Here is a 24,828-nt window from a genome sequence, read left to right as displayed (position 1 = left end):
CCTACTGTTCCCCAAACACCCCGCACCCCCCACCACCACGGGCCTTTGCACATGCTGTGTCATTATGAGTGCTCTACCTGCGGATGCACAGGTGGCTCCCCGCCTTTCCACTCTGCTCAGACGTGACCTGCCCTGGTCGCCCACCTCCTGCCCTGGATTCCTTACGACCAGGGCACAATAGATGCACCATCGAGTCACTACTTACCGTCTGTTCCCAACAGAGGCCAAGTGCTAAGAGGGCAGCCTCTTCCTGCCACCAGGGCGTGCTGGTCTCTGCCCAGAGGAGGTTGTGAAGTCACCTGTGTGGCCTCACATGTCACAGCTGACAGACAGGCCCACACAGGTGCGGCTCAAGATGTGGACCTATCATTGGTCAGTTCCCAGGGGATGGGCAGAGTCCTACTGACCCCGAGCATCCTCACCTCATAGAAGAGCCCCTCGGGAAAGGGCCGGAAGCACTGGGCACACACGAAGCAGTGCTCGTGGTACAGCTCCCCGTTGCTGTTGACGATGCGCTCCGCGGGCGCGAAGCGGGCCTGGCAGCGCTGGCACACGGCGTTGGCCAAGGCATCAGACATGTTGCTGGAGGGGAGAGGGCGTGGGAGGAGGTCAGGCCCGGAGGGAAGGCTGCCTCCATAGCCCTCCTGCTTCTTAAACAATTGAAACAGCCTCTGAGATCTGGAAACTCGCTCACCTTCCAGGACCACCAGGCTGAGACCACCTGGCCCAGCTGGGGCCACCAGCTCCGCTGGCCACACACGTCCCCTAACTACTTGTGAAGGCTTGCTAAGCCCCAGCATGGGCCGGGGCTACAGCGTGCATTTCCCACAAGGCCACCCCAGCCCCAGGAGGCCAGCGTAGTGTCTCTAATTACTGACAAGGAACAGAGCACAGAGAGAGTGAGCATGGTCCAAGGTCCACCGTGGGCCACGGCAGAACCTCCATCCGAAAAGAAACCCCCTTCCTCAGGGAATTAGTCTCAGGTACAGAATATAACCAAGGCTCGGGCTTTGTATTCTCACTCTTATTTAATCCTCAAGGAAACTCCATAGCTACTGTCGCTCCAGAGGATGGGCCTAAGACTCAGAGAGGTTTCATAACACATACAAGCTCACAGCAGGTATAAAAAACACAGAGTCCAGATTTGAATGGAAATTGTCAGATGTTGGAGGTTCCTTCCTCCGCACCACAAGTCAGTTTCAAATCAACTATTTCCACAGAAAACTTGTATCATGAAGACATCTAGAGTGTGAATCTCTGGGGGTGTAGTTGGGGGAGATTCCCCTCATCTATGTTGTCTTCCCTCTGGGAGGACTGAAACCCTAACTACAGAAGACTCCCTTGTCCGTGGTTTCAACCATGGTCTGAAAATAGTAGAAAACAGAAAATTCTAGCCTGAAGGTGCAGCTCAGTGGTAGAGCACTTGCCTAGCATGCACCAGGTCCTGATTTCTACCCCAGCACTGAAAAAAAAGACTGAATGAAAGAAAATTCCAGAAACGATTCATAAGTTTTCAATTGTGTGCCATTCCAGGTTTTGTGTTGAAATCCCACACAACCCTGCTCCTCATCTCACCCTGGACGTGAGTGATTCCTCCATCCAGTGGATCCATACTGTCCTGTGTATGTGTACAGTATAGGCCAATAGCCTTTGGGGGGCTTGGTATTATCCACAGTTTCAGGCATCTACTGGGGATCTTTGAGGGTGTCCCCGTGGATAAAGGGGACTACACTGAACTGACCCACACTCTCAGAGGCCCTGAGGCATAACCAGGAGGCTGGTCAGATTCAAAAGTGCAGTCACCATGTAGCCCTGACACCACCCACCATCCCCCTATGACCATCCAAACTCCTGACACCCGCATCTTTGACTAGAGGGGCAGCAAATAGATTCTGTCTCAAGTGTCCACTCCCATGGATTACTGGTGCCTGTCTGGAAGGCTGGGCAAAGAAGAACTGGGTTTCTTCAGTGTGGGCCGTGAGTGTCACAGCAGGTTTCTGGCACAAGGAGACAGACTAGAAACTGGGAAGGGGTCTCCTGTCTTCGCTTGGGGACCTGTGTGGCAGGTACAGGGCCACAAGGCCAATCGGCAACTTGCCAGGCAGGCCAGACTTCTATCCTGAGCTTTGGGAATCAGAGATGCCTGCTGTATCCATGTTCAGACCAGAGGGAAAGGAAACAGGGACGTGGTAGCAGACATCAGGAACAGGCAAAGAAGAAAGGACGGCTTTGCACACAGCAGCCTCAGCTCCCCAGTCCTCCCAGCTCCCTGCTGCTCTCCACGAGGCAGGCCAGTCCCTCGGGATGGATGACTGACCTCCCTGGGTACACTGACTCGGTTGGGACAGGCCTGACTTCCTTCCTAGAGAACACTCTGAGCTTTCTCTCTGGAAGAACACACCCAAGGTGACAGGGGAGACGGTCCAATGCCCGACTATGAACATGACCTCGCGGGTCTTGGAGAGGTCAGAAATCAACAGGAAATCCTGTGACTGTGGGCCTGGAATGTCCCCCCCTCCCAGGACCCAGAAATGAAACCAAATTAAGGATTCAAGTCCAGCCCCAGTCTTTTGGATCCTGCCTTAAAACCCAGACTTCTGGACTCTGACCAAGAGAGCTCACAGCTCATCTTCCACTTGCCCTCCAAGACCCCTTGCAGACCCCAGGTCTCTGCTGCAGGTGCTGGCCTTGGGGACAGCCCCTCCCTCTCTGGCTTCCAGCTGAGCTGGTCCAACTCCCATGTCCAGTAGCTGCTGGATGGCTGTGCCCCTACGCAGCAGCAATTGTCCCTCCTTACCTAGCTAGCTCCTCCACTAGGCCACTCGACTGTCACGTGTCGAGGGCCCTAAACAGCAGCCTGATCATGCCCCTGTTCTTCTACCTTTTGCTTCATCTTCAAATTGACACCCAGCAGCCAGCCCCTAACCAGAGGGGCTGGCCCATCACTGGTCTGTGCCTAGTTCCCTGGCTGAGTCCCTGAGTTTCTCCACTTGAGGATTTGCCCCCTTCCCTTGCACAGACTCCTGCACAACCCACTCCTCCTAAACCCACTCATGCCCCAGCCCAAGTCTTGGGCACTAGAAACCCCACGGGGCGCTCTGGGAGTTTTCATGGCTACATCCTCATGCCACCCTGAGAACACAGAACATTCTAGCCCACTGCAAAGACACCTGAATGAGCCCAGACCACTGACGCTCAGCACCACCAGGAAAAAAAAAAAAAAAAGTGTGAGCTTTCCCCACAGGGGAGGAAGAGAGGAACTGTGTGTGCAACACAGACAGGGGCTCGCGGCAGCTCACCGCCCAACTCCAGTCCCGACAGGCCCAGCCACCTGTTGCTGCACCTGAAAGAATTGACCAGAGCAACAGTGGCTGCATGGTGGCACTGGAGGAAAGAAAGACTGGCACCAGCCTGTCAAGCACAGAGGCCAGGGCCGGGCAGGCAAAGTGCTGGATAAAGGGACTGTTGTTTTCCAACAACTCGGAGCGTTCCAGAGTCCCTCCAATGGGGCCAGTTCCGGGGGGCAGGCCTGCAGGCTGCCTGCAAGAGGGCAGAAGGTCAGAGACACAGACATTCCACGCCCTCTTCTGCACATTCCACCCAAGAACAGGGAGCACAAAGTCTGCCCAGCTGTCCTCCAAGGAGACACGGCCACCCCACCCCCAGCCACACAACACACAGCACACTGCCAGGGGAACAAACCCCAGAGATGGGGGAGTGAACACCCTTCCCAACCCTCCCCTGCACACCCCAACTCTTTCAATCTGTACAGATGACACAGCCAAATTTGGTGTTTGTTTGTTTGTTTGTTTTGCAGTATTGAGGCTTAAGCCTAGGGACACTCTACCACTGAGCTCCTCCCCAGTCCTTTTTACTTTTATCTGGAGACAGTCTCCCTCAGTTGCCTTGACTGGCCTTGAACTTGCCATCCTCCTGCCTCAGTCTTCTGAGTAGCTGGGATTACAGGTATGCACCATCATCCCCAGCCAACACAAGCCAAATTGCCACAAGATGTCCCTGAGTTTGACAGTGTTTGACTGCAATGAATGAGGTGACGGGAACCTTCTCTGCAGGCCCTTGAGAGCAGAAGTTGCTAATTCCAAATAAGGAGATTGAAACAGAGAGTGGGTCACACCTGTGGCCTGCTGAGGGTCACACAAAATTGGACTCAGGTCTCCTCCTGTCCCTTTCCAGACCTTGTTTTTTTACTCAACCCCCAACCTTCCTCTCTGCCAGCCTCCCATCAATCAGAGCCTAAAAGATAGTGAGAAGGCCTGGGGAGAGAAAGGGACTAGCCACAACAGGTCTGGTCACAATGAGCCAGGGTTACTGAGGCCACATCATCCTGGTTATCAGTCAGCCCTGTGGCTTGTCCTCTACAGCCAGGCTGCAACCTGCCTCAGATGCTCCCAGCGGCAAAGTGCTCTCTGAACCCAACTTCTTCATCTGTGAAATGGAAAGCTTTATCCAAGGCTTGCTGGGAGGGTTCAGTGAAGTGATGCCCACGGCAGTGAGTGGCACTTCTTCCCTCTTCCAGCTAGGTCTTTACTGAGCACCTGTGCTGTCCCAGGAATTATTCAGGTGCTGGGGGAAGGGAATCCCACTGCAGCACAGCCTCAGAAGGTCCCAGAGCCCGCGGCTTCCAACCCCGCAGCACTGCTGGCCCTTCTCCCAGCCCTTCCCCCATGGGGCCGGTCAGAGACCAAGTCAGGGGTCACCGGGCTGCACACAGTAAACAGGAATTTACACAAAGTCAGCACCACTTACCCTCTGCCATGGGGATGCTTGCCTTACACGTGACACAGGAACATTACAAATGTTTGTGCTTGCTATACACGTGACACAGGAACATTACAAATCCACATGAAACCTGTCGCAAATTACTGAGCTTTTTCTGCAACTCTGCCACCTTCGTTTTCTATCATCAAGTACATTTTTAAAATATATATATATATTTTTTTCAGCTGTAGTTGGACACAATACCTTTATGTTATTTATTTATTTTTATGTGGTGCTGAGGATCGAACCCAGGACCTCACAAGTGCTAGGCGAGCGCTCTACCAAGGAGCCAGAACCCTAGCCCCTCATCAAGTACATTTTAAGTATGTCACACCGAGAGCAGGGAACCAGCCAAAGGCATGAGGGAAATCACAAAGAAAAACAAAATCGAGTGATGCAGAAACGTGTGTGGAGGTGTAGAACCTTCCTGAGACCTGATTTTCATTACGGGCCCAGGTCGCTCCTTACACCTTGGCCATGTTATTGTGTTGCATTCATGTTGTAAAAATTACTCTCCAGCATGAGCTTTGGGCCATCAATGCCCTGGCCATCCACAGGTCTGGTACCATAGATCTCACCAAGTACACTCAGGGTCAAAAGCTAACCTGCTCAGCCATGCTCAGGTGAGTTACTTGGTTTCCTGAACCTCAGGTTACCTACCTGAGAGGAGGGGTTCCTCATCCGGCCCCTGATGGGGCTGCAGCTGTGAGCCCAGCCTGTGGCAGGCACTTCACAGATGCTTGATCTGCAGGCTGTGAGTCCTCCTTCCCACCTGATACCTTCCCTCTTCCCTCCCTCTTCAAGCCTGGAAGACAGCTCTAAGGGCTCGGTCCTCTATCTCCCTCTGTCAAAGCCTTCCTTGGTCATGGGCAGGCAAGGAGCTCAGAGTGGCTCTCTTCTCACTGGTTAGCATTTAGCTGGACACCTTTCCTCGCTAGGGGCTGCAGGCTTTCCTGTGTCTGTGACTGCAGCTCCCCAGCCCCTCCTCTCCATCTCAGCCTCCTTTCCTACAATTCCTCTCTACCTCCTCCTCTGAGGACCCCCCCCCCCGTCACTTTGATGCCAATGACTCCAAGTACCCGTTCCAGTCTGAAAGCAACAACGCGCAGTGACATAGGGCAACTGATTTCTAACACACACCCTCCGTGCACACTGCCCCCCAAAAGTTGATCACAAATGACATCAAACCCAATCTCACGGAGTGGCACCCGCCTGCCCTGTGGTCAATCCCAGCCCTGTACCTGAGCCCTGGGGAGCAAGGCCCATGGCCAGCCGTCGGAAGGCCCAGGCGGGGTTTCCGAGACAAGGCCAGCGACTGCAGTTTTCCTGCCATTGTCCTCGGCGACCCCGCCCAGCCTCTCGCCACCTACCCTGGGGTAGCTGATGGCGGGCTCTGCCGGTGCTGGCGCCTCCTGTACAGCCCCGACGCGGCGAGCGCGCCTAGCCGGGCAGCCATGACTTGGGGCCACCGCCTAATCGTCGTGGACGCAGGCGACCTGGCGGATGTGGCGTCGGACCACCGGCCTGGGAGCGAAGACGCGGCGGGCGGGCGCAGCCACCTCCGCCAGGCACCGCGACGGGACGGGCGTGCGGCGCCTCCCCCGCGGGACAGGAGCTCTGGTTACACGCTGGGATCTCCACAGGGCAGCAGAGTCAACTCCAAATAGAAAGGATATTGTTCGTGCACCGCGGGGGCAGCTCGGTGAAAGCTGAGGCTGGCTGGGTTGGGTCCCAGCTGGGGAGGGGACTGGGTTGGGAAGGTCCCAAACCAGCCTTGAGGTGAGAATGAGAGGGTATCCAGCAGGTCTCAGGCTGCCACCGGCACAGGAAGGACCCCTGAGCCCCCTGAACCTGCTGAGGTGGGCAGTGTGAGACTGGGCCAGTTCCAGAATCCAGGAAACAGTTAAGAAACTAATGAGGGAGTGATACTTGCTCTCTCCCTGGCTCCCATCCCTGAGATCCTCCAGCCACCAATGCCACTTAGGACACCTAGATGAGAGCAGTCAGGTAGGTCCTCTAAAACCGCACCAACAAACAGCCAGGCATTCCAAAAGAAGTTCACACCCTAAAAATTTAGAGGAAAGGCAGTCCCCTGGCTTGCCAGAAGAGCAGAAGCAGAAGATTTTTTACCTGTAGAGATTGCTGGGATTACTTGCCATCCAAGTCAAAGCATCCAAGTTCAGTGCTAGGGCTGTGGCCACTTCTGGCCAAGCAGTCACTGTGATCCACAATAAAATAAAGATCCAGAGAACTCACAGAAAAATTTTAACACTGATTCCATTTCCTTGAAGACCCTTTCTAGTAAGTTCAGACAGCACGTATAGAATTTTCCTCCTTCTTCCCCAAGAAAGAGACGGCAGCCAATATTCCAGACAGCGGATGGCTTGAACTGGGGTGAGAGAAAAGTTTGAAGGGTCCCTGTTGCCACCCAGATGCCACTCACACCACAAGGAACACACATCACCTCCGAACATGGGGAAGTACTCATTAACCACTCTGGGGTCAACCTCAAAATACAGTCAGCTGACCTCAAGCATTGGGTGCAATATCATTTATAAACACGCTCCAATTCCAAAGTTACCCAATGCTGATCAATTCAACAAATATTTTTTAAAGGTGCCTGGGGCTAAAGGGCATATAGAAGCTGAGTTTGGAGGAACCAAAGAGCCATGCTCTGCTGTGACCAGTCAAGGACTTAGGAGGTTTAGGCAGAAAGTTTTGTTAGAGCAGCTTCAAGTCAGTGCCCAGGTCTTGGGCCTCTCTTACCACCCTGGCTCAGTCCTTCCAATGCAGAAATCCTGAACACTAGATCCCAGAACTCTAGCCCAGAGCCACCATTTTATTTAAGGAAGGAACACTTATTTGAGGGCCCCTAGGGCCACACACAGACCCAGGAGGGAAGCTGCCATAGTTTGAGTCTGAAATGTCCCTTGAAGGACATATTAAAGGCTTTGTTCCTAGTCCATGGTGCTATTAAGAGATGGTGGACCCTTTAAGAGGTGTGCCTTTAAAGAGGACAGTTAGACTTCAACCCTTCCTATTTCTTTTTTTTGTATTTTGACCATGATTTTTGCTCTATAAGTACTCTTGCCATGATGTACCATCACGGGCCCAAAGCCATAGGGTCCAGTTAGTCATGGACTAGGAACTCTGAAACCATGAGTTAAAATAAACCTTTTCTCTCTATAAGTTGATTATCTTGGGTGTTTGTTAGAGTAACAGAAAGCTGACTAACACAGAAGCTATAACCCATACGTGTTTTGTACAATCTAATATGTAAATGAAGTTCAAGTACAAGGTTACCAAGTATTAAGCAATTAAAGAAGTACTGTAAAAGGAGACAGAAAAAGTTAGCAATTGGGAGAGGCTTTAGAGTCTGACTGACCCCAAATCTCCGATCTTTGCATAGCCTTGCACCCTCTGTAGCTGGTCCACTGCAGATATAGGGGTAGATGCCATTCTGGGCTACCCAGCCAAGACTCTGGTCCCAGAGGACACAGTTGCAAAAATGCGGTAAGAGTGACGGAGCAAAAAATGGCAGACTAAGGGCCTCCAGAAGTTTATCCTTCTATAAAAACAATGAAAAAAACTCACAAAAAATGGTCAGAATCTACTTTTTCAGAGCCCTGCAAATTAACTAAAGGCTTGTAAAAACCTGAGGCATCTAGTCAAGAAAAGGAGATGTTGGTGGCAGGGTGGCACACACCTGTAAGCTCAGCAGTTTGGAAGGCTGAGGCAGGAGCATCGCAGGTTCAAAGCCAGCCTCAGCAACTCAGTGAGGCCCTAAACAACTTAGAGAGACCCTGTCTCAAAATTAAAAGCACTGGGGATGTGACTCAGTGGTTAATGCCCTTTGGTCCAATCCCTGGTACCAAAAGAAAAGAAAAGAAAGTAAAGCAGATGAATCTTAGTTAAGAAGAATAAGTTCTGTGATATTTTAACTCACCCTAGTTCCTTCTTATCATGCTCCCTAACTGCATGGTGGCCTTGAAAAATAACAGCTCAAAGCCTTATTAATAAGGAGAGAGCAGAACAGAATACTACGAACAATATATCAACAATATACCAATTTGCTGAAGTAGCCAAATTTCTAGAAGGACAGAAAGTATCAAAACTGACTCAAGAAGAATTAGAAAATCCAAATATACCTGTAACAAGCCAAGAGACTGAATTATTAATCAAAAAACTTCCCACAAAGAAAAGCATAGGAACAGATGGATTCTCTGGAGATATATATATATTTTTTTTTCAAAATACATGATGTAATCCTCTTCACTTTTGTCTTTAATAACTCCCCCTTGCTGGGTGCAGTGCTGCCCACCTATAATCCCAGTGGCTCAGGAGGCTGAGGCAGGAGGATTGCAAGTTCAAAGCCAGCCTCAGCGATTTAGTGAGTTCCTAAGCAATTCAGTGAGACCCTGTCTCTAAGTAAATATTTTTAAAAAGAGGCTGGGGATGTGGCTCAGTGGTTAAGTGCCCCTGGCTTCAATCTCCAGTACCAAAACAAACAAATAAAAACTCCCCCTTGCCTCAACATTCTTTAATGTGCACATAGTTCACTATGGCATGCATATTCCCACTGCAATGCTCTGTTATTCCCAAATAAATGCCATTGTTCTTTGGAAGAATCTCTCTCTGATAATTTTTTTAGGTTGATATAAATATATGAAGTGGTACACATCTGTACTCCCATCTGCTCCAGAGGCTGAGGCAGGAGGATCGCAAGTTTGAAACCTATCTCTAAATAAAAAATAAAAATAAAAAGGGCTAGCTATAGCCCAATGATAAAGTGCCCCTGGGTTCAATTCCCAGTATTGAAAAAGAAAAGAAAAGATAGAGCAGAGAACGAAGGATTCTCATAGACATTTCTCCAAAGAAGATATATTAGTGCCCCATAAACACAAGAAAATATGTTCAACATCTTTTAATCATTAGGGAATGAAAATTAAAACCACAATGTGAAACACTTCATTACCACCAAACCAGACAATAAGTGTTAAGGAAGATGCTGAGAAACTGGAACCCTCATACATGCCTGGTGTAAAACTGTGTAAATATAAGTACAAAACTATGCAGTTAACTCAGAAAATAGCTTGACAATTTCTCAAAAGCTCTAACATAGGGTTACCATATAACCCAGAAATTCCAATCCTGGGTATATGCACAGGAAACGAGCAAGTTTCTAAAAAAGAAAGAAAGGAGAAAGAAAAGACATGTTCATACAAAAACTTTTATAAGAATGTTACAGCAGCTGGGTACTATGACTCAAGCCTGTAATCCCTGAGACTCAGGAGGCTGAGGCAGGAAGACTGCAAGTTTGCTACCAACCTCAATAACTTAGTAAGATCCTGTCTCAAAATAACATAGAAGAATATACTTGAGTGGCAGAGCACCCTGGGTTCAATCCACAGTACCACAAGGGGGAAAAAGGACTCATGGCAGCATTATTCATAATAGCCCCAAATGGAAACAATTCTAATGTCCACCATCGATGAATGGATAAAAAAAATATGGTACACCCATACAATGGAATATCATTCAGTTAAAAAAGGAATGAAGTCTGACTCATGCTACAACATAGATGGACCTTGGAAACATGCTAAATTGAAAAAAAAATGAGGTTAAAAAAGGCTCCATAATATATTGTTCTATTTCTATGAAATATCTAGAATAGGCAAATCTGTAGATTAGCATACAGCAAGTTAGCATATTAGCAGATCCCAGGGGATAGGAGAGGGTAGGTTGACAGCCAGGGGATGCATGGTTTCTTTTGAGGAAGATTTAAATGTTCTGGTGTAGCGAGGGGACAGCCAATCCCTCTGGATGTTATAAAGATGTCACTGTCACAACTTCACTCTTTACTTAAACCCTGGCTGCATCACAACCCCATGGGCTATCCAGAGGGCTCTGGCTGCCCCCTAGCTACACCTTGGCCAACTCCTTCTCCAAGGGAGTCATTGGGTATACCCCTTGCCCATTAGGGTGCAGGAAACATTGTTTAAGATGTAAGGGGACAGATCACACTCTGCACTGTGCCGAGCACGGAGCTAAGCATGCAATCGGGCACATGGAGGCCTTAGAGTGATGTTCACCTGAGAGCGGTGACCCACTCTGCAGGGGCAAAGCCACTGAGTATAGACTGTAGAGGGCTTCATTTTGAGGAATGCCTGGGATGGCCGGGCCTCTGGGCAGGTGACCCTCCTATCTCCACCCTCTGGAACAGTGAAGATGTCAAAGCTTCCTTGAGCTGTGACAAAGAGCCTAGGTACCATGTATGAGTATGTCACAATGAATCCCACAATTATGTATTATTATAATGCACTGATTAAAAACTAGAAATAGGGGCTGGGATTGTGGCTCAGCGGTAGAGCGCTCGCCTAGCACAGGCAGGTCCCGGGTTCAATTCTCAGCACCTCACAAAAATAAAGGCATTGTGTTGTGTCCACCTACACAAAAAAAAAAAAAAAAAAAAAACCTAGAAATAAATATCTAGATGACTTAAAAAAAAAAGAGAGAGAAAGAGAATCTGGGTTTTAAGTTCCAAAGTCACTGTGTTGCAGGCTGAGCTAAGTCTCTTTCTTATCTGGTACAACCTCTCCCTCAGTAGCCGCACCATATTCCATGCCTCACTGACCCTTCTCCCCCTAGCTCAGCTCTGCCTCCCCTGCTGTATTCCCTCTGCCACCCAGGAGGGGCCTCCATGATTGCTGGCCTCTCAACCATCCACTGCCTCATCTCTACCTCGGCAAAGTACCCATGGGTGTATCTGCATAGGGCAGTTCCTCGAATGTCACTCCAGATCACTTTGGAAGCTCTACACTGCCCCCACTCTGCTCTTGCCTGCTGTGATTCTGGGGCAGGTATGGGAGCAGAGGAGGCATTTCCAAAAGGCAACCTGGCTCTAAGCAGCACCAGGGTAGTGAGTGAGGTCCCCAGGATCCGGCATGAGGAACTGCCCCAGCATCATGCCAGGGAAATGGACATGGAGGGACACCGTGGCATGAAATGGTGCAAATAAACCTTCACAGCTTCTGGGACAGGAAGAATTCTCGCCCACTCCCAAGACTGAGCCTCATGTCCATTCCTCAGCAGCTGGCCTGGCCAGAAGCCCTGTGTGTGGAAGGGCAGGAAGCCAGTTCTAGCACAACACTGCAGGCAGAAGGGCAGGCTTCAAAGAAAGATGTCAACTTATGCTTTTGGACGGTTAACAGCTGTGTAGAACAAATGAGCGGGAGAAATACTAAGAAAAAAAAAAGACCTGGATAAAGTCACCAAAAGCGTCCGTGAAGGGTAGCTCTGAGGAATAACCATGGATGTTTTCTTCTTTCGTTTTGTATCTGTTATCTTCCATTTTTCTATTACTTTGACCAAGAAAGGTGTTTGTTCACCATTCCTGAGTAATTTGATAACCAGTATTTCTCCTGGACCCCTGCAGCAGGAGGACTGCTGACCACACCCTGCCTTCCTGGGTTCCCGCTGGCTGTGGATGGCTGACCTGACAGCGTCCATCTCCAAGGAGGGCCAAGAGACACAGGCTTAAGGGGACACCTGCCTGGGAAATAAAGGTGCCTCTGGTCCCCACTCTGGCCTTACTCCCTCCTGAGTGAGAAAGGTCATCTGGCCTTTTATTAGGATCTTTCCAGTTGGAGAGGTAGGTGATATGCACCCCAGCCACGCCTGCCTCCACATTGCTTCTGTAGCTGCTACAGACTGTCCCTGTTTTTCTCCTTCCTTTTCCTCAAAAACTGAGGGCAAAGAACTAGGCGGCTGGCAGGAAGCCCTGTAGCAAAAGGGAGGCAGGGCCCCACGAGCTCACAGGAGTAACCACAAGGCAGCCTGTGGAATGACAGCTGCCACCCTCCCAACTCATCTCACAGATGGGCCTGGGCCAAGGTTTCTCAGTATTTCTAAGTGGGGACCGGGATGGGGGGGTGGGGGTAGCTTTGTCCATAGCCTTGGCAGAGGTCAGGAAGCAGATTAGGGAATGGAAATCCGAACACATCTGAAGGTCTGGTCTCACTGGGTTAGAAGATACACGCTATTTTGGGGATTCTGGGGGCTTCCCAGAGACTCTCACACACGGGCCCAATGGTGACCAGAGGCAGTGTGCTCCTATGGGTAGGGGACTGTACTGTACCTGGGCTGAATTTGGGGCCACCACCTTGTACTCTTGGACACTGTTTTTCACTCCACAAGTCCCTTTACCCAGTAAAACCCTATAGGAGCTAAGTCTCCCCTCCTCAGTCCAGGAGCCCCTCCTCAGGAACATGTTCCTGCTAGAGTTTGGCTAGAAAGGGGCCCTGGGCCTCAGGGACCGGCCCTCCCTCCCAGCTCTGAGTCATGCACTTGTACCCAGCCATGTTCCAGAATGGACTGCAGAGGTCAACACTGGCTGGACACTGGTGAACATGTGACCAGTCTCTAGAGTCACTCAACCTCTATAACCTCGGTTACCTCATCTGTAAAATGGCACAAGGGGCCTGAGAGCAGAGGACAGGGCAGGCTAGGCGAGTCCCCTGCCCACACCCTATGCACCTTGGGCTTGGGTACAGTTGTGGCCAAATCCCTACATGCAATTTACTACTGTTAGCCTTTTTTTTTTTTTTTTTTTTTTACCAACCTGATTTACAGAGGAGAAGAAGGAAGTCTCCAGAAGCAATGGCTCACCCAGAACCACACACCCAGGGTCTGAGAAGTTAGTGGAAACTGACAGCCAGGTTTGATGTTTTGCCCTTTAGTTTGGTGTGATCTTGGGCAAGGGCGCTGGCCTCTCCGAACCTTGGTTTTTCCTTCGTGATGGGGTTCCACTGTCCCGTCCAGCAGGGTTCGCTGGGTGGGTGGGCAGGGGGTTCCACCTGTGGCCATGGCCCCCCAATCCGGAGAGGGGCGCTGCTGCCAAGGAGGGTTGACCGAGTCCTGCCCCTGAGTAGATCCCAGGCTGGGGTCCTGACCCCGCGCCCCCGGGGGTCCCCGCGCAGTCCCCGCCCGCGTCCCCCACTGACAGGAGTCCTCCTCTCTCCCTCCCTGCGCCACGGCCCCGCCCGCGGACTTGAGTGAGGGGCTGTTACCTTCCCGTCATGGTGGCCGCTCACGCGGAGCCGCGGGTCGCCTCTGGTCGCCTCTTGGACTGGCTCAGCCGTGGCCGGCAGCTGATCGCGGGTGAGGAGGAGGGAGACGCCCAAAAAAGGCAAGAGCGGCTCCACCCGGCGGAGAGCGGGTGGGGGCCGGGTGGAAGGGTGGGGAGCGCAAGGTTGCGGGGTGCGGGTGCGGGGTGGAGAGACGGGAGGGGGGCTGCGAGCGGGAAGCGGGGTGGGAAGTGGAGGTGGACGCTGCCACCCTTCAGCACCGGCCTTGGGGGACACCCGAGAGCAGCCAGCCGCGGGCGTGGGTCACATCCTCGCCACCCGCCACCCGAGCTCCGTTCGCCACCTCCCGGATTCCGGGCATAGTTTTCCTTTTAAAGTGAGTGAAGTTATAATAAACACTAACGAGTCCCCCACCCCTCCAGCTCCACCGGGGGACACCCGGCCGGTGACCTCCCTGAGTCCACTGTTCCTGGTCCTAAGGAACCCCAAGCACTTGTAGGGGACGGTGTCATGAAAGGGCAACGCTGAGACCACCTCCCCAGAGTTCTCACCGCGGTCCCTGGCAGGACAGAGGAGTCGTCTCACTGCCTTTATGCTCCAGAGAGACATTTCTGGGCACCACCTTTCTCCCGCCAGGCCCTAGGGATCCCCAAATCTACACAAAACTGCCTCCAGGAAGGCCAAGCTCCTGGGGCGTCCCTCTTCCATGGGTAGCCTAACAGGGCACACTAAGATGCCAGGCCAGTGCCCTCTCCGGGAAATATCCAATTCATCCAAGTATAAAGGGATTCTGCCTGATCCCGCATAACTCAGCAAAAGGTTTTTGCTTTTAAACAAAATCCAAAGACCAAGAACCAGGGACTCATTTCCATAATGAAGTGCTACTAACAAGACACCATAAGAGCCCATTAAAACGATCTGGTGCCATAAAATCATTTAGGGAATCTATTTCTGAGGAAATTATTAATCGAAACAAAATGCCTTCACTCTCCCTAAAGGCAGACATTTCTAGCTGGGCAGTAGAGTGTAGCTCATAACTGGAAGCAGCCCAAATATCACACTGTGAGGCCAGGGCTGGACAGCCTGATGTGTTCACAGGATGAAACATTATAACTTCTAGATAGTCCTGGCTACCGACAAAGACTATCTAGAAATGACTAGGCAAAGCAGCAACTTTCAAATAAACTAACAGTAGAATTCAGAGCCAGGAGTTCAGAATAAAATGCAGCTCTGACTGAAGAAATAAACATGGAAAGCACCTGTTCCCAAATAGCTGATGTCTCAAAGCCAGTGCGGTTTTTTTTTTGTTTTTTTTTTTTTTCTTTTTGCAATAGTCTTAGCCAATTCATTTGAACTCTAATCTGACAGATGATGAAGCGGAAAGCCTGGGGATCTCTCAGTTCATCTTACTGTATCGGGATAAACTGACAATGCAGAGGAGCAGGCATGTTAGAACTTTCCAGTAGCAATCGACTGCAGGACACACATGGATCTGCCTGTGAACAAACCAGGACCCTTATCCATGGGCCAGCGGTGAACTTAGAGCTGGGTGGCAGCTGTGGGCATTGCTCTGCCCTACTGGGAGTACTGGAGGTTTCAAGGAGCAACAGGCCGGTGTAGCCTGAAGTTAGATTGGCAGGAAGGATCTGGCAATTGCCTAGCAGGGTGTCATTCGTACATTTACTCATTCATTCAACCAATGGTTTGTTCAGGAGTAGTTATGCCATGTGGGCACTGGTGATAGAACAGTGAGCAAGAAGATATGGACTAGGCTCTCTCAGAGTTTAACTGGGCAGGGGCAGGGGGTGTCAGAGTAAGAGCCAGGAAAGGCTTCTGATGAGGTGACATTTGAGCCGAACTCTGAAAGAAGAGCAGTCCTGCAACCATCTGCAAAAAAAGTATCTGGGCAGAAGGAACAGTAAGCTCAGCATCCCTGAAATAAGAAGGAGCTTGGGGTGCTCAGATCAGAAAAGAGAGTGTCTGTAAAACAATAAGATGTGGGTGGGGCATGAGAAATAAGAGAGAGTTAGGGGGCCAGAGCACCAGCGCCACAGCAGTTGGCAGCTTCATTGGCGAGGTTGAAGACAGACACCACACTCTCATATCTACAAGGGTGAGCCTCAGAAGACATCATTCTTTTTTTTTTTTATTGGTTGTTCAAAACATTACAAAGCTCATGATATATCATCTTTCATACATTTGACTCAATTGGGTTATGAACTCCCACTTTTACCCCAAATACAAATTGCAGAATCACATCGGTTAAGAAGACATCATTCTAAGTGAACTTGGTACACAATCCACACCAAGTTCTAGAATAGGCAAAACTAGACTGTGATGGCAAAAAAAAATCAGAATGGCAGCTGCCTCCCACGTGCCAGTTGGGCAGAAGACAGGAATTGACCGGGAAGGGGCATTATGGGCATTTCTGATCATGTTCTATATCTTAATAGGGCTGTGGGACACACAGGTCATGGTGACCAAAATACCTGTCAAGAACAGCTAAGAGAAGGAAAAGTTTATTTGGGGCTCACAGTTTCAGAGATTTGGTCCATGGACAGTCAACTCCAGTCTCTCTGCTGGGCAGCAGAGAGAAAAAGCACAAGGGAGGAGCCAGGGACCAGATATAATCCCTGAGGGCATCCCCACCCTCCAGCCACACCCCACCTGCCCACCTGCTTACAGAATTACCATCCATGAATCCATTCAAATCATTATTCTTTTAATCATTGGTGAGGTTACAGCTAATAATTTAAATCTAATAATTTCACCTCTGAACATTCCTGAATTAATATATCAGTTTCTTGGGGGACACCTCATATCCACACCATAACACAATGAATGTAAATTTTACCTAAAAAGAAAAAATAGGAAACAATATTGAGCTCTGGTCAATTATCATTGACTTGTTGATGTGTTTAGGTGAAATGGTACCCTGTGACCCTGAAATGTATGTTAAAAATCAATATGGATGGATGAGTGGATAGACAGGTGGATAAATGAACAGAGATGGTAAAGGGAGTCTATCACAGTATTAATGGGAGAGTCTAGGTGGTGGGCATCCAAGTATTCAAACTTGATGAGTGCTTGAAATTTTTCATAGCAAAATATCAGGGTGGGGGGAATCTTCCTGGTTTTTGCATGAGGGACACAGTGATGCAGAGTCAATCCAACTGAAGTCTATTTTTACACGTCCAGGAAGGATAAGGTTGTACCTTGGGCCAGCAACCGGGCTTAGACACAGAGTCTATTTTGCAATGGACAGGATTTGCCTATCCATTTGATTTGAGTGTGGGTGGGCGCTGTGTGGGTGTGAAGGATGCAGGTGTGGGGGGTGGGTGTCAGGGGTATGCGCATGACCCATCTGGTGGCGTGGGAGATGACTGGCAGATGTCTTTGCTTTCTTGGATTTTGTGGCAGTGGGGCAATGGGGGCAGGTCTGTTGAGGGTGAAGTTGTAATGAAGCTGCTACAGCTGAGAGACCACTGTGCCTCAGGGAAGATCTTGGGAACTAGGGGGCAAGGGACAGGGACCGTGGGAAACTAGAGCTCAGATGAGAAGTCTGCTGTCTGGCTTAGATGTGAAGGTTGGATATAGATGCAATTGGAACCCAAGAGCTCATTGGAGACCCTGAGGGTATCTGTGCCAACACTCCAAAGATGAGAGGTCCCAGGGAGCACAGAGAGCTAGAGCAGGGCAGCCAGTGGGAAGGGATGGTAAGGAGGAGAGTGGTAGATCCCAAAGTTCCACAGCAGGTGGAGGGAAAGATCTCCAAGGAGGAGAGTGCCATTGCCCCTACAAGAGGTCAGGGAGGAATCTGGGTTTGGCATCCAGAGCAGGCCCATGAGAGTGAGCACCTTGCCTCAACTAGTCCAGCTGGAGAGGAGCAGCCAGGGACACTGCCTGTCCACCCTCAGGAACAGCCCTTGCTACGGTCTACGTTCTGTGCTCCCTGCCATGGGGAACATGGTGGGAGGGGAGAATGGAGTGGACATGGGATATCCCTGGTGGGCAATAGCCCCTCCGGGGTTTGGTAGAGTGGACAGGCCAATGGACACTCAGAGAGGAACTTGGATTACATGCTTAATGCACTGATTCAGAGAAGGATAGATGGTCTCTGAGATGTCCAAGGTCAAGGTGGGGCCACCAAGTGGCACAAAAGCTGCCCCAGAAGGCAGAAGTTCAGGGTCCCCTCAGCCATTTCCTCTAGTGCTTCGGGAAGTAAGCACCCCTATGAACAGGCAGTTGCCCTAGTTATCCCGCACCATCTTTCTCCCTCTCCCCGCTCCATGCCTGCAATCCAAGATACTCTGGAGCCTGAGGCAGAAGAATGGCAAATTTCAGGTCCACCTGGCAATTTAGCGGGACCCCGTCTCAAAATAAATAAATAAATAACCCAGTGTGGTAGCACACACCTGTAATCCTAGCAGCTCAGGAGGCTGAGGCAGGAGGAGCTCAAGTTCAAAGTCAGTCTCAGCAACTTAGTGAGACCCTAAGCAACTTGGTGAGACCCTGCCTCAAAATAAAAAATAAAAAGGGCTGGAGATGTGGCTCAGTGATAAAGCACCTCTGGTTTAAACCCCCAGTACCAAAAATAAAAATAAAACGGGCTGGAGGCATAGCTCAGTGGTAACGTGTGATGTGAGGTGACTCTTCTATCCCAAGTCTATCCCCTGAATCTAGCTTAGGCATCGCACTCTCAGGGCACTGGGAATGGCTAAGACACTTAACATATATTTAAATCAGTCAGCTAGTTCATGTGGGGCTAAAGTGCATTCATGAAGTGGCCTGAGAGGACCTCTAGGGAACAGCAGGGAAGTCCCTGGACCCTCCCATCAGAAGTCTTTCCTTGCTGGGGCTCTTTAGACCAAATGAGTAGTGGGTGCCACCCCCACCTCTATGCAAACTGCTGGACACCTGCTGTTTTGAAAACCAAATGTTTCTTTTTAAACCTGTGGTGAGCTCTCAAAACCAGTGTTAGACATATCATCTGACCAGCGGAAATGGCCTTCTTCTCTCTGGACCATGCAACAGCTGAGAGAGACCTTGGTGGGATGATTGGCTGATAATTTTGCTAGCACTTGAAGAACACACTACAAGAGATCCAGAGGCTCTTTTTAGTCTAAGGCAGATCCAAACCCCTTAGTGAGAGTCAGATCTACTCGGGGATAGAGGTAGGCCAAGGAGCCGTACCATTTCCTGAAGACCTTGCCTCCAACTCAGAAGAGGAAAATGCCATTTCACCCTCATCTAGGTTCTGGGACAGATGTGATTCAATTCACAGATTCAGAACAAGAGCAACAAAGAACCGCCCCCAACAAATATTCACGAATGCAGTGTTTTTGCACCTTGACCTTCCAACAAGAAAACAGTTGTGGGCTGAGGTTGGGGCGGTGGGGAGATAGATCAGTGGTAGAGCACCTGCCTAGCATGCGCAAGGCCCTGGGTTCCATTCCTGTCAAAACACACACACGCGCGCACACACACACACACACACACACCCCACTTGGGCACAGATACCGCAGACTTCTTCAGTTGCAGATGCCCAGCCTCTCATTGAATATTTCATCCACACACCAAGGTGCGTTTTTGCTTCTTTTCCATGACAATCAACCCACTTTTCCATCAGAGATTCTCTAACCTCTGTCCCAAATAAAGATCGGCCTCCCTCCCTCTAATCCTCCAACCCCAAATGTGGCCTCCCCAAAGAAGACCCAGTGTGCAGCCAAGGAAAGCTGGCCTCCAATGTCCTGATACCTGGACTGAGAAGGTGTGTCCGAGGCTAACCCAGATGGGCACACCACTCCGGGGCATGTGGCTACATCAGCCTGGCCACTCAGAGGGCCTAAGAGAATGGCAGGGAGACTCAGGGGTGGGACAGAGGGATAGAGAATAGCTGGTGGAAGAGACCTCCCGAAGCCCCACGCACGTCACAGCTTCTCTACCTCAATGGCTGAGATGTTGTTCCACCTCCTTGGCTGCTTCCTTCCTTGAGTGCTTCCAGTAACTGCCCTGAGGACAATAGGAGCTGCCCAGCCTGCTTGGCATAGCCACGTGGAGGCCTGGGCAGCAGCTGGGAGCGTGCCGCCACATCAGAGTACCCAGATACACTCCAATTCCACCTCTCCCTGGCCGGAGGCTTGGCCCAAGGTCCAGAGCTCCCAGGGAGGCTGGAGGCACCTTGGGGTCAGGTGAGGACAGAGGAAGCCAAGGAAGGAAGGAAAGGCCGGCCTCCCCTGGGGAGACAGGCCCACAGAACAAAAGGAGCAGCAGCTGTCCTCTGAATTCCCAAGGATTGGCAAAGGGACAGCTGCTAAAATGAAAATTTCCTGAAGCCCTGAACTCATAAGCCCCTGGGAAGCCTGATGTGGACATGTGCCAAAAATGAGCCCCACAGCCCCCAGTGTCTAAGGACCTGAAGAAACCAAGAACAGCTACTCAAATGCCTTCTTGCCAATTATTGCTTTCCTTGCAAGGAGGAGGAAAATCTCAGGATTATGTATCTTTTTTTTTTTTTTTGCGGTGGGGGTGGGGGGTGTTACCGAGGGATTGAACTCAGGGTCACTCAACCACTGAGCCACATCCCCAGTCCTATTTTGCATTTCATTTAGAAACAGGATCTACTGAGTTACTTAGCCTCTTGCTTTAGTTGAAGCTGGCTTTGAACTCGTAATCCTCCTGCCTCAGCCTCCCGAGCCACGGGATTACAGGTTTCGACCCCATGCCCAGTCTGTATCTTTTTAATTTTTTAAAATATTTTTTTAGTTGTTGACCTTTATTTATTTTTATGTGGTGCTGAGAATCAAACCCAGTGTCTCACACATGCTGGGTAAGCCCTCTACCACTGAGCCACAACCCCAGACCTTATTTTAAACAAATTATTTTATAGTCTTCTGTTAGAAAACTTTCATTGTATTAGCAAACGCCCAAAGGCAGAAAGAAGAAAAATTCTCTCAAGTTTTACCACTGAAAGTGGGTATTGACCTCACTTTGGTTGCAGTCTTATCTGCGCATATTTATTTTAACTGGATTGTAATAATTTTGTGTTTGCGATTTCATATTTGTTTCTCTCTATCAATGGCAGTGGTTTGCCACCACCTCAGTACCCATCGGGGGCTGCCCTGGCTTTGAGGGGCCCTGTTCACAATCGTGCTGTGAATACAGTACCTGGGAGCTCCATGATTTTGTGCTGTATGGGGAGAAAAGATGACAGTGTTCCACTATGTCCACAGTTTGTATATACAGTGTTTACAGCCATAACTGGTGGGTGTTTTTCGGTCAAATTTTATCTGGGTGTTTACTTCTACACAGCACGGAGCCCAACAGAGAGCTAGATACACGGCAGGCATACGAAAATTTATTGAAGTAGTGATTGACACTGCATTGCCATGTTGTTTAAAATAACCTGCCTGCGTGTTATAAATACGCTGTATACCAGAACATAAACTCCCCAAGAACAGACTCCTGCCTTCTTCCCTGTTCTATTCTTGGAGCAAGAACAGGGCTCCATTCAGAATAGTCTCTCAGTAAATAGTTGTTAAAGACATGCTCTTTTAAACATTTTTGTTAAATTTTGTACTCCTGAGAGGAGCTGCCTAAATGAGCAGTATGTATCATACATTCATTCCTCAAAGAATCCCAAATATCATTTTACACACACTAGGAAAGTATAAAACCCATTGGCCTATTGGACAGGGCCAGTCCTTGAGGATGACTGGCCAGGCATTTAGATGGCTTGTTGGTTTCCTGCTCTTTTCAAAGGAGAACTTTACTAGACAGACCAGTGACCAGCTAACCTGGGCACAGAGAACCTGTGCACTTCTGCCAGGCACAGAGCTTTGGCCCTTCCTCCTTCTATTTTCCATTAGAAAATTTTTGTGGGGCAAGCAAGAACTGGAACATGGGGAAGAGAGTCTTTGGTCTGATCAAAAAGCTGGGGCTATAGCTCAGTGGTAGAGCACCCCAGGGTTCAAACTCCAGTACTGAAAAAAATTTATTTTTAATTTCAATGATAAAATATAATTTAGAAAACTTGATAGGAAAGCCTATTGTATTTGCCCATTTTGTCCTTATTATTTCTTTCCTGTTTTCTGACATTCTAAGGTTTCTTCTTTCATGATTTCCTTTAGAGAACTTTCTTCGGCATTCTTTTAGGGTAGGTCTACTGACAATTCTCTTAGTTTTTAAAAGTTTTTCTTTTCATGGAAGAGTCTTGATTTCCCCTTCATTCCTAAAGGACCTATTGCTGAATATACCATTCTGGGTCGACTTTTTTTGGGGGGGGGGATCACTTGGGAAATGTTGTGCCACTTCCTCCGGCCTCCATGGTCTCTGATGAGAAATCAGCTGTCATTCTAGTTGTTTTTCCCTCTGAGTAATGTGTTATTTCTCTCTCATTGCTTTCAAGATTGTTTTGCCTTTGGTTTCCAGAAGTTGAACTTAGAGGTGTCTTGATGTGGATTTATGCTGTTTATAGAGTTTGCTCAACTTCTTGAAATCTCTAAGTTTATGAATCTTGCCAAATTTATGAGCTTTTCAGCCACTGTTTCTTCAATGACTTTTTTTTAGCACTGCTTCTTACTCCCTTCAATATAGGAAGCCCAAAATAAAATTATCTGTATGTTGTATGCAATTACTTTTTAAATCAGTGAAGAAAAGAGAAAAAGATGCAACCCTACTATCTTTTGCGATTATCTACCTTTATCAACCCTTTTGTTTTTCGTGTGAATTCAAATTTACTCTCTGATGTCATTTGCTTTCTAAGAACTTCCTTTAGTATTTCTTTTATATTAGACCTACTAGCAATAAATTATCTCAGATTTTTCTTATTTTGGAGTGTCTTTATTGATATTCTCTATTGGATAAGACATCGTCATTAAGCCTTTCTTTAATTCTTTAAGCATGATTTCCTTTAGTTCATTGAAAATATTTGTAATTATTACATTGAGGTATTTGTCTACTAAGTCCAGCATCTGAGCCCCTTCAAAAATGGTTTGTGCTCGGCATAGTGGCGCATGCCTGTAATCCTAGCAGCTCAGGAGGCTAAGACAGGAGAATCGCAAGTTCAAAGCCAGCCTCAACAACAGTGAGGTGCTAAGCAACCTGTCTCTACATAAAATACAAAATAGGGTTTGGGAGGTGGCTCAGTGGTCCAGTTCAATCCCTGGTACAAAAAAAAAATGACTTGTATCGGCTGCTTTTTTATATGTCACACTTTTCTGTTTCTTTGAATGTCTCACTATTTTTGTTGTTATTAAAAACTGGACATTTGGGATACTATAGTATATCATCTCTGGAAATGAATTTCTTCCATCTTCTGGGAGCTGATGTTGCTTTTTAAAATTTTTTTTAGTTATAGATGGACATAATACCTTTATTTCGTTTTAATGTGGTGCTGAGGATCAAACCCAGTGCCTCACACGTGCGAGGCAAGCACTCTCACCGCTGAGCTACAACCCCAGCCCCTGATGTTGCTTTTGTCACCTGCTTGGTCATTTATTTGTTTGGTTAGTGAGTTGACAAGCTAATATTGTGCAGTGTATCACTTCTGATGTCCACACTCAGATTTTTGTCTCACTTTTATCTTTTAGCCTGACTACCTATTTATATAATATTTTATATTATATAATATAAAATATTTATATAATAATAAATATATATTAATTATATATACTTATATATAATTAATATAAGCCACTTATTATATTAATTATATATCAATATATTATATATATATATATATATATTATAAACCTATTACCATTAATGTGTGTAGTTTGGATGTGCTACCAGTTTGGGATATTTACTTATTATTTTCCTCGTGCTTTATGTGCAACAAGAGAGTAGTAGCTTGGATTTCCTCCCTCCGATCACTCCTAAGAATGTCATCTTAGGCATTTGCACACTTCCAGACTCCCAGGGATGCATATATGATTTTATTTTAAAGCCTGGATGTCTAAGAGTAGCTTATTGTTCAACCAGTGTTTGGTCAGAGGGTGAACTTAAGCCCCTTGTGCCAGTAGGGCTTCCTCCCTGTGCTGATGGGTCTCTGTGCAGCCTGGGAAATATTTCCAAGTCTGCCCTACATCTTGCTGTGACTTCTCTAGACCATGTGAAGCCTAATGTTTGTACACAGACTTCCTGTGATGCTCCTTCTAGACTTTCTCTGGGTCGCTCCATTACATTTCTGATTATTCTGTCATTCTGCTCGTGTTGTGGAACTATTAGCACCCTCTTAATTTATTGATAAAATATCATAATTTTCAACAACACCTTTAGGCATGGAATTTTCCACACTCTGTTTCAAATTTAAAAGTCCCCTCTGACTCTACCCTGGGCAAAATCTATGTGCTACTGCAAAGGCCTTAAGTTGGGGACAGTGACCAACTTATCCCAGAATGATGCTTCTGCTCTACAAGTGGGCACTGGGATGTTGGTAGCTCCTGGTCTTCTTGGTTCACCCCTCTTGGTATGGAAGCTACAGTGGGAGGGGTTAAGGATTGAGGTCTCATTTTTCTCAGGCTGCTTACCTGCAGTAGAGCTTCTGTCCTACAGCTGGGGTCTGTGGATACAGCAGAGCACTCCTTTTCTTGCATCAAGTAGAGCATTTGTAATAGTTTGTAAGATGGCACTGGCAGTGGAGGGAGTGAATTGTGGTTCATATGCCATATATTTCCTACGATATTTAACCAAGTTTCTTGAATGAATGTTTTTCTACTTGATGGATGACCTTAAGACAATTTCCAAAGACTTGTTGTTTTGAATCATTTTCTCCAGCTACATGGAGAATGTTTATTAGGGAAGGAATCTACCATACCCTTTCCTCTGCCGTTCTAGAAATAGGCTCGCTGCTGGGCTACATGAGGCTTTACTGGTCGCTCAGCCACTGTCTGCATCTCTTCAGCAAATGCTGCCTGACAATGTCCACCACATGTGGTTCTAGCAGTTTTATCATCTCTAATTT

The 24,828-nt window shown here is 48.4% G+C and overlaps 1 protein-coding gene across 4 annotated transcripts in view; it reads right to left on the bottom strand.

Annotated features, from left to right (window-relative positions):
* Lims2 (LIM zinc finger domain containing 2) overlaps positions 1 to 20,028 on the bottom strand; it is a 36,668-nt gene extending 16,640 nt beyond the window's left edge. Inside the window, exons 1-3 of one of the 4 annotated variants that reach the window (XM_071619257.1) lie at positions 13,848 to 14,216; positions 13,400 to 13,608; positions 423 to 582 (exon numbers count right to left, since the gene is read on the bottom strand). In XM_071619257.1, the coding sequence (XP_071475358.1) occupies positions 423 to 578 (156 nt within the window). In that variant the 5' untranslated portion in view covers positions 579 to 582; positions 13,400 to 13,608; positions 13,848 to 14,216. Of the gene's footprint in view, positions 1 to 422; positions 583 to 6,149; positions 6,265 to 13,399; positions 13,609 to 13,847; positions 14,217 to 19,810 lie in introns of those variants that run through there. The other 3 variants (XM_071619258.1, XM_071619256.1, XM_027936804.2) reach the window with 3 other exon arrangements.
* Between the last annotated feature and the right edge of the window lie 4,800 nt (positions 20,029 to 24,828).

Source organism: Marmota flaviventris, chromosome 11, assembly GCF_047511675.1.
Source record: "Marmota flaviventris isolate mMarFla1 chromosome 11, mMarFla1.hap1, whole genome shotgun sequence".
NCBI lineage: Eukaryota > Metazoa > Chordata > Mammalia > Rodentia > Sciuridae > Marmota > Marmota flaviventris.
The sequence above is the reverse complement of the archived record's forward strand: the minus strand, read 5'-3'. Positions and strand labels throughout refer to the sequence as shown.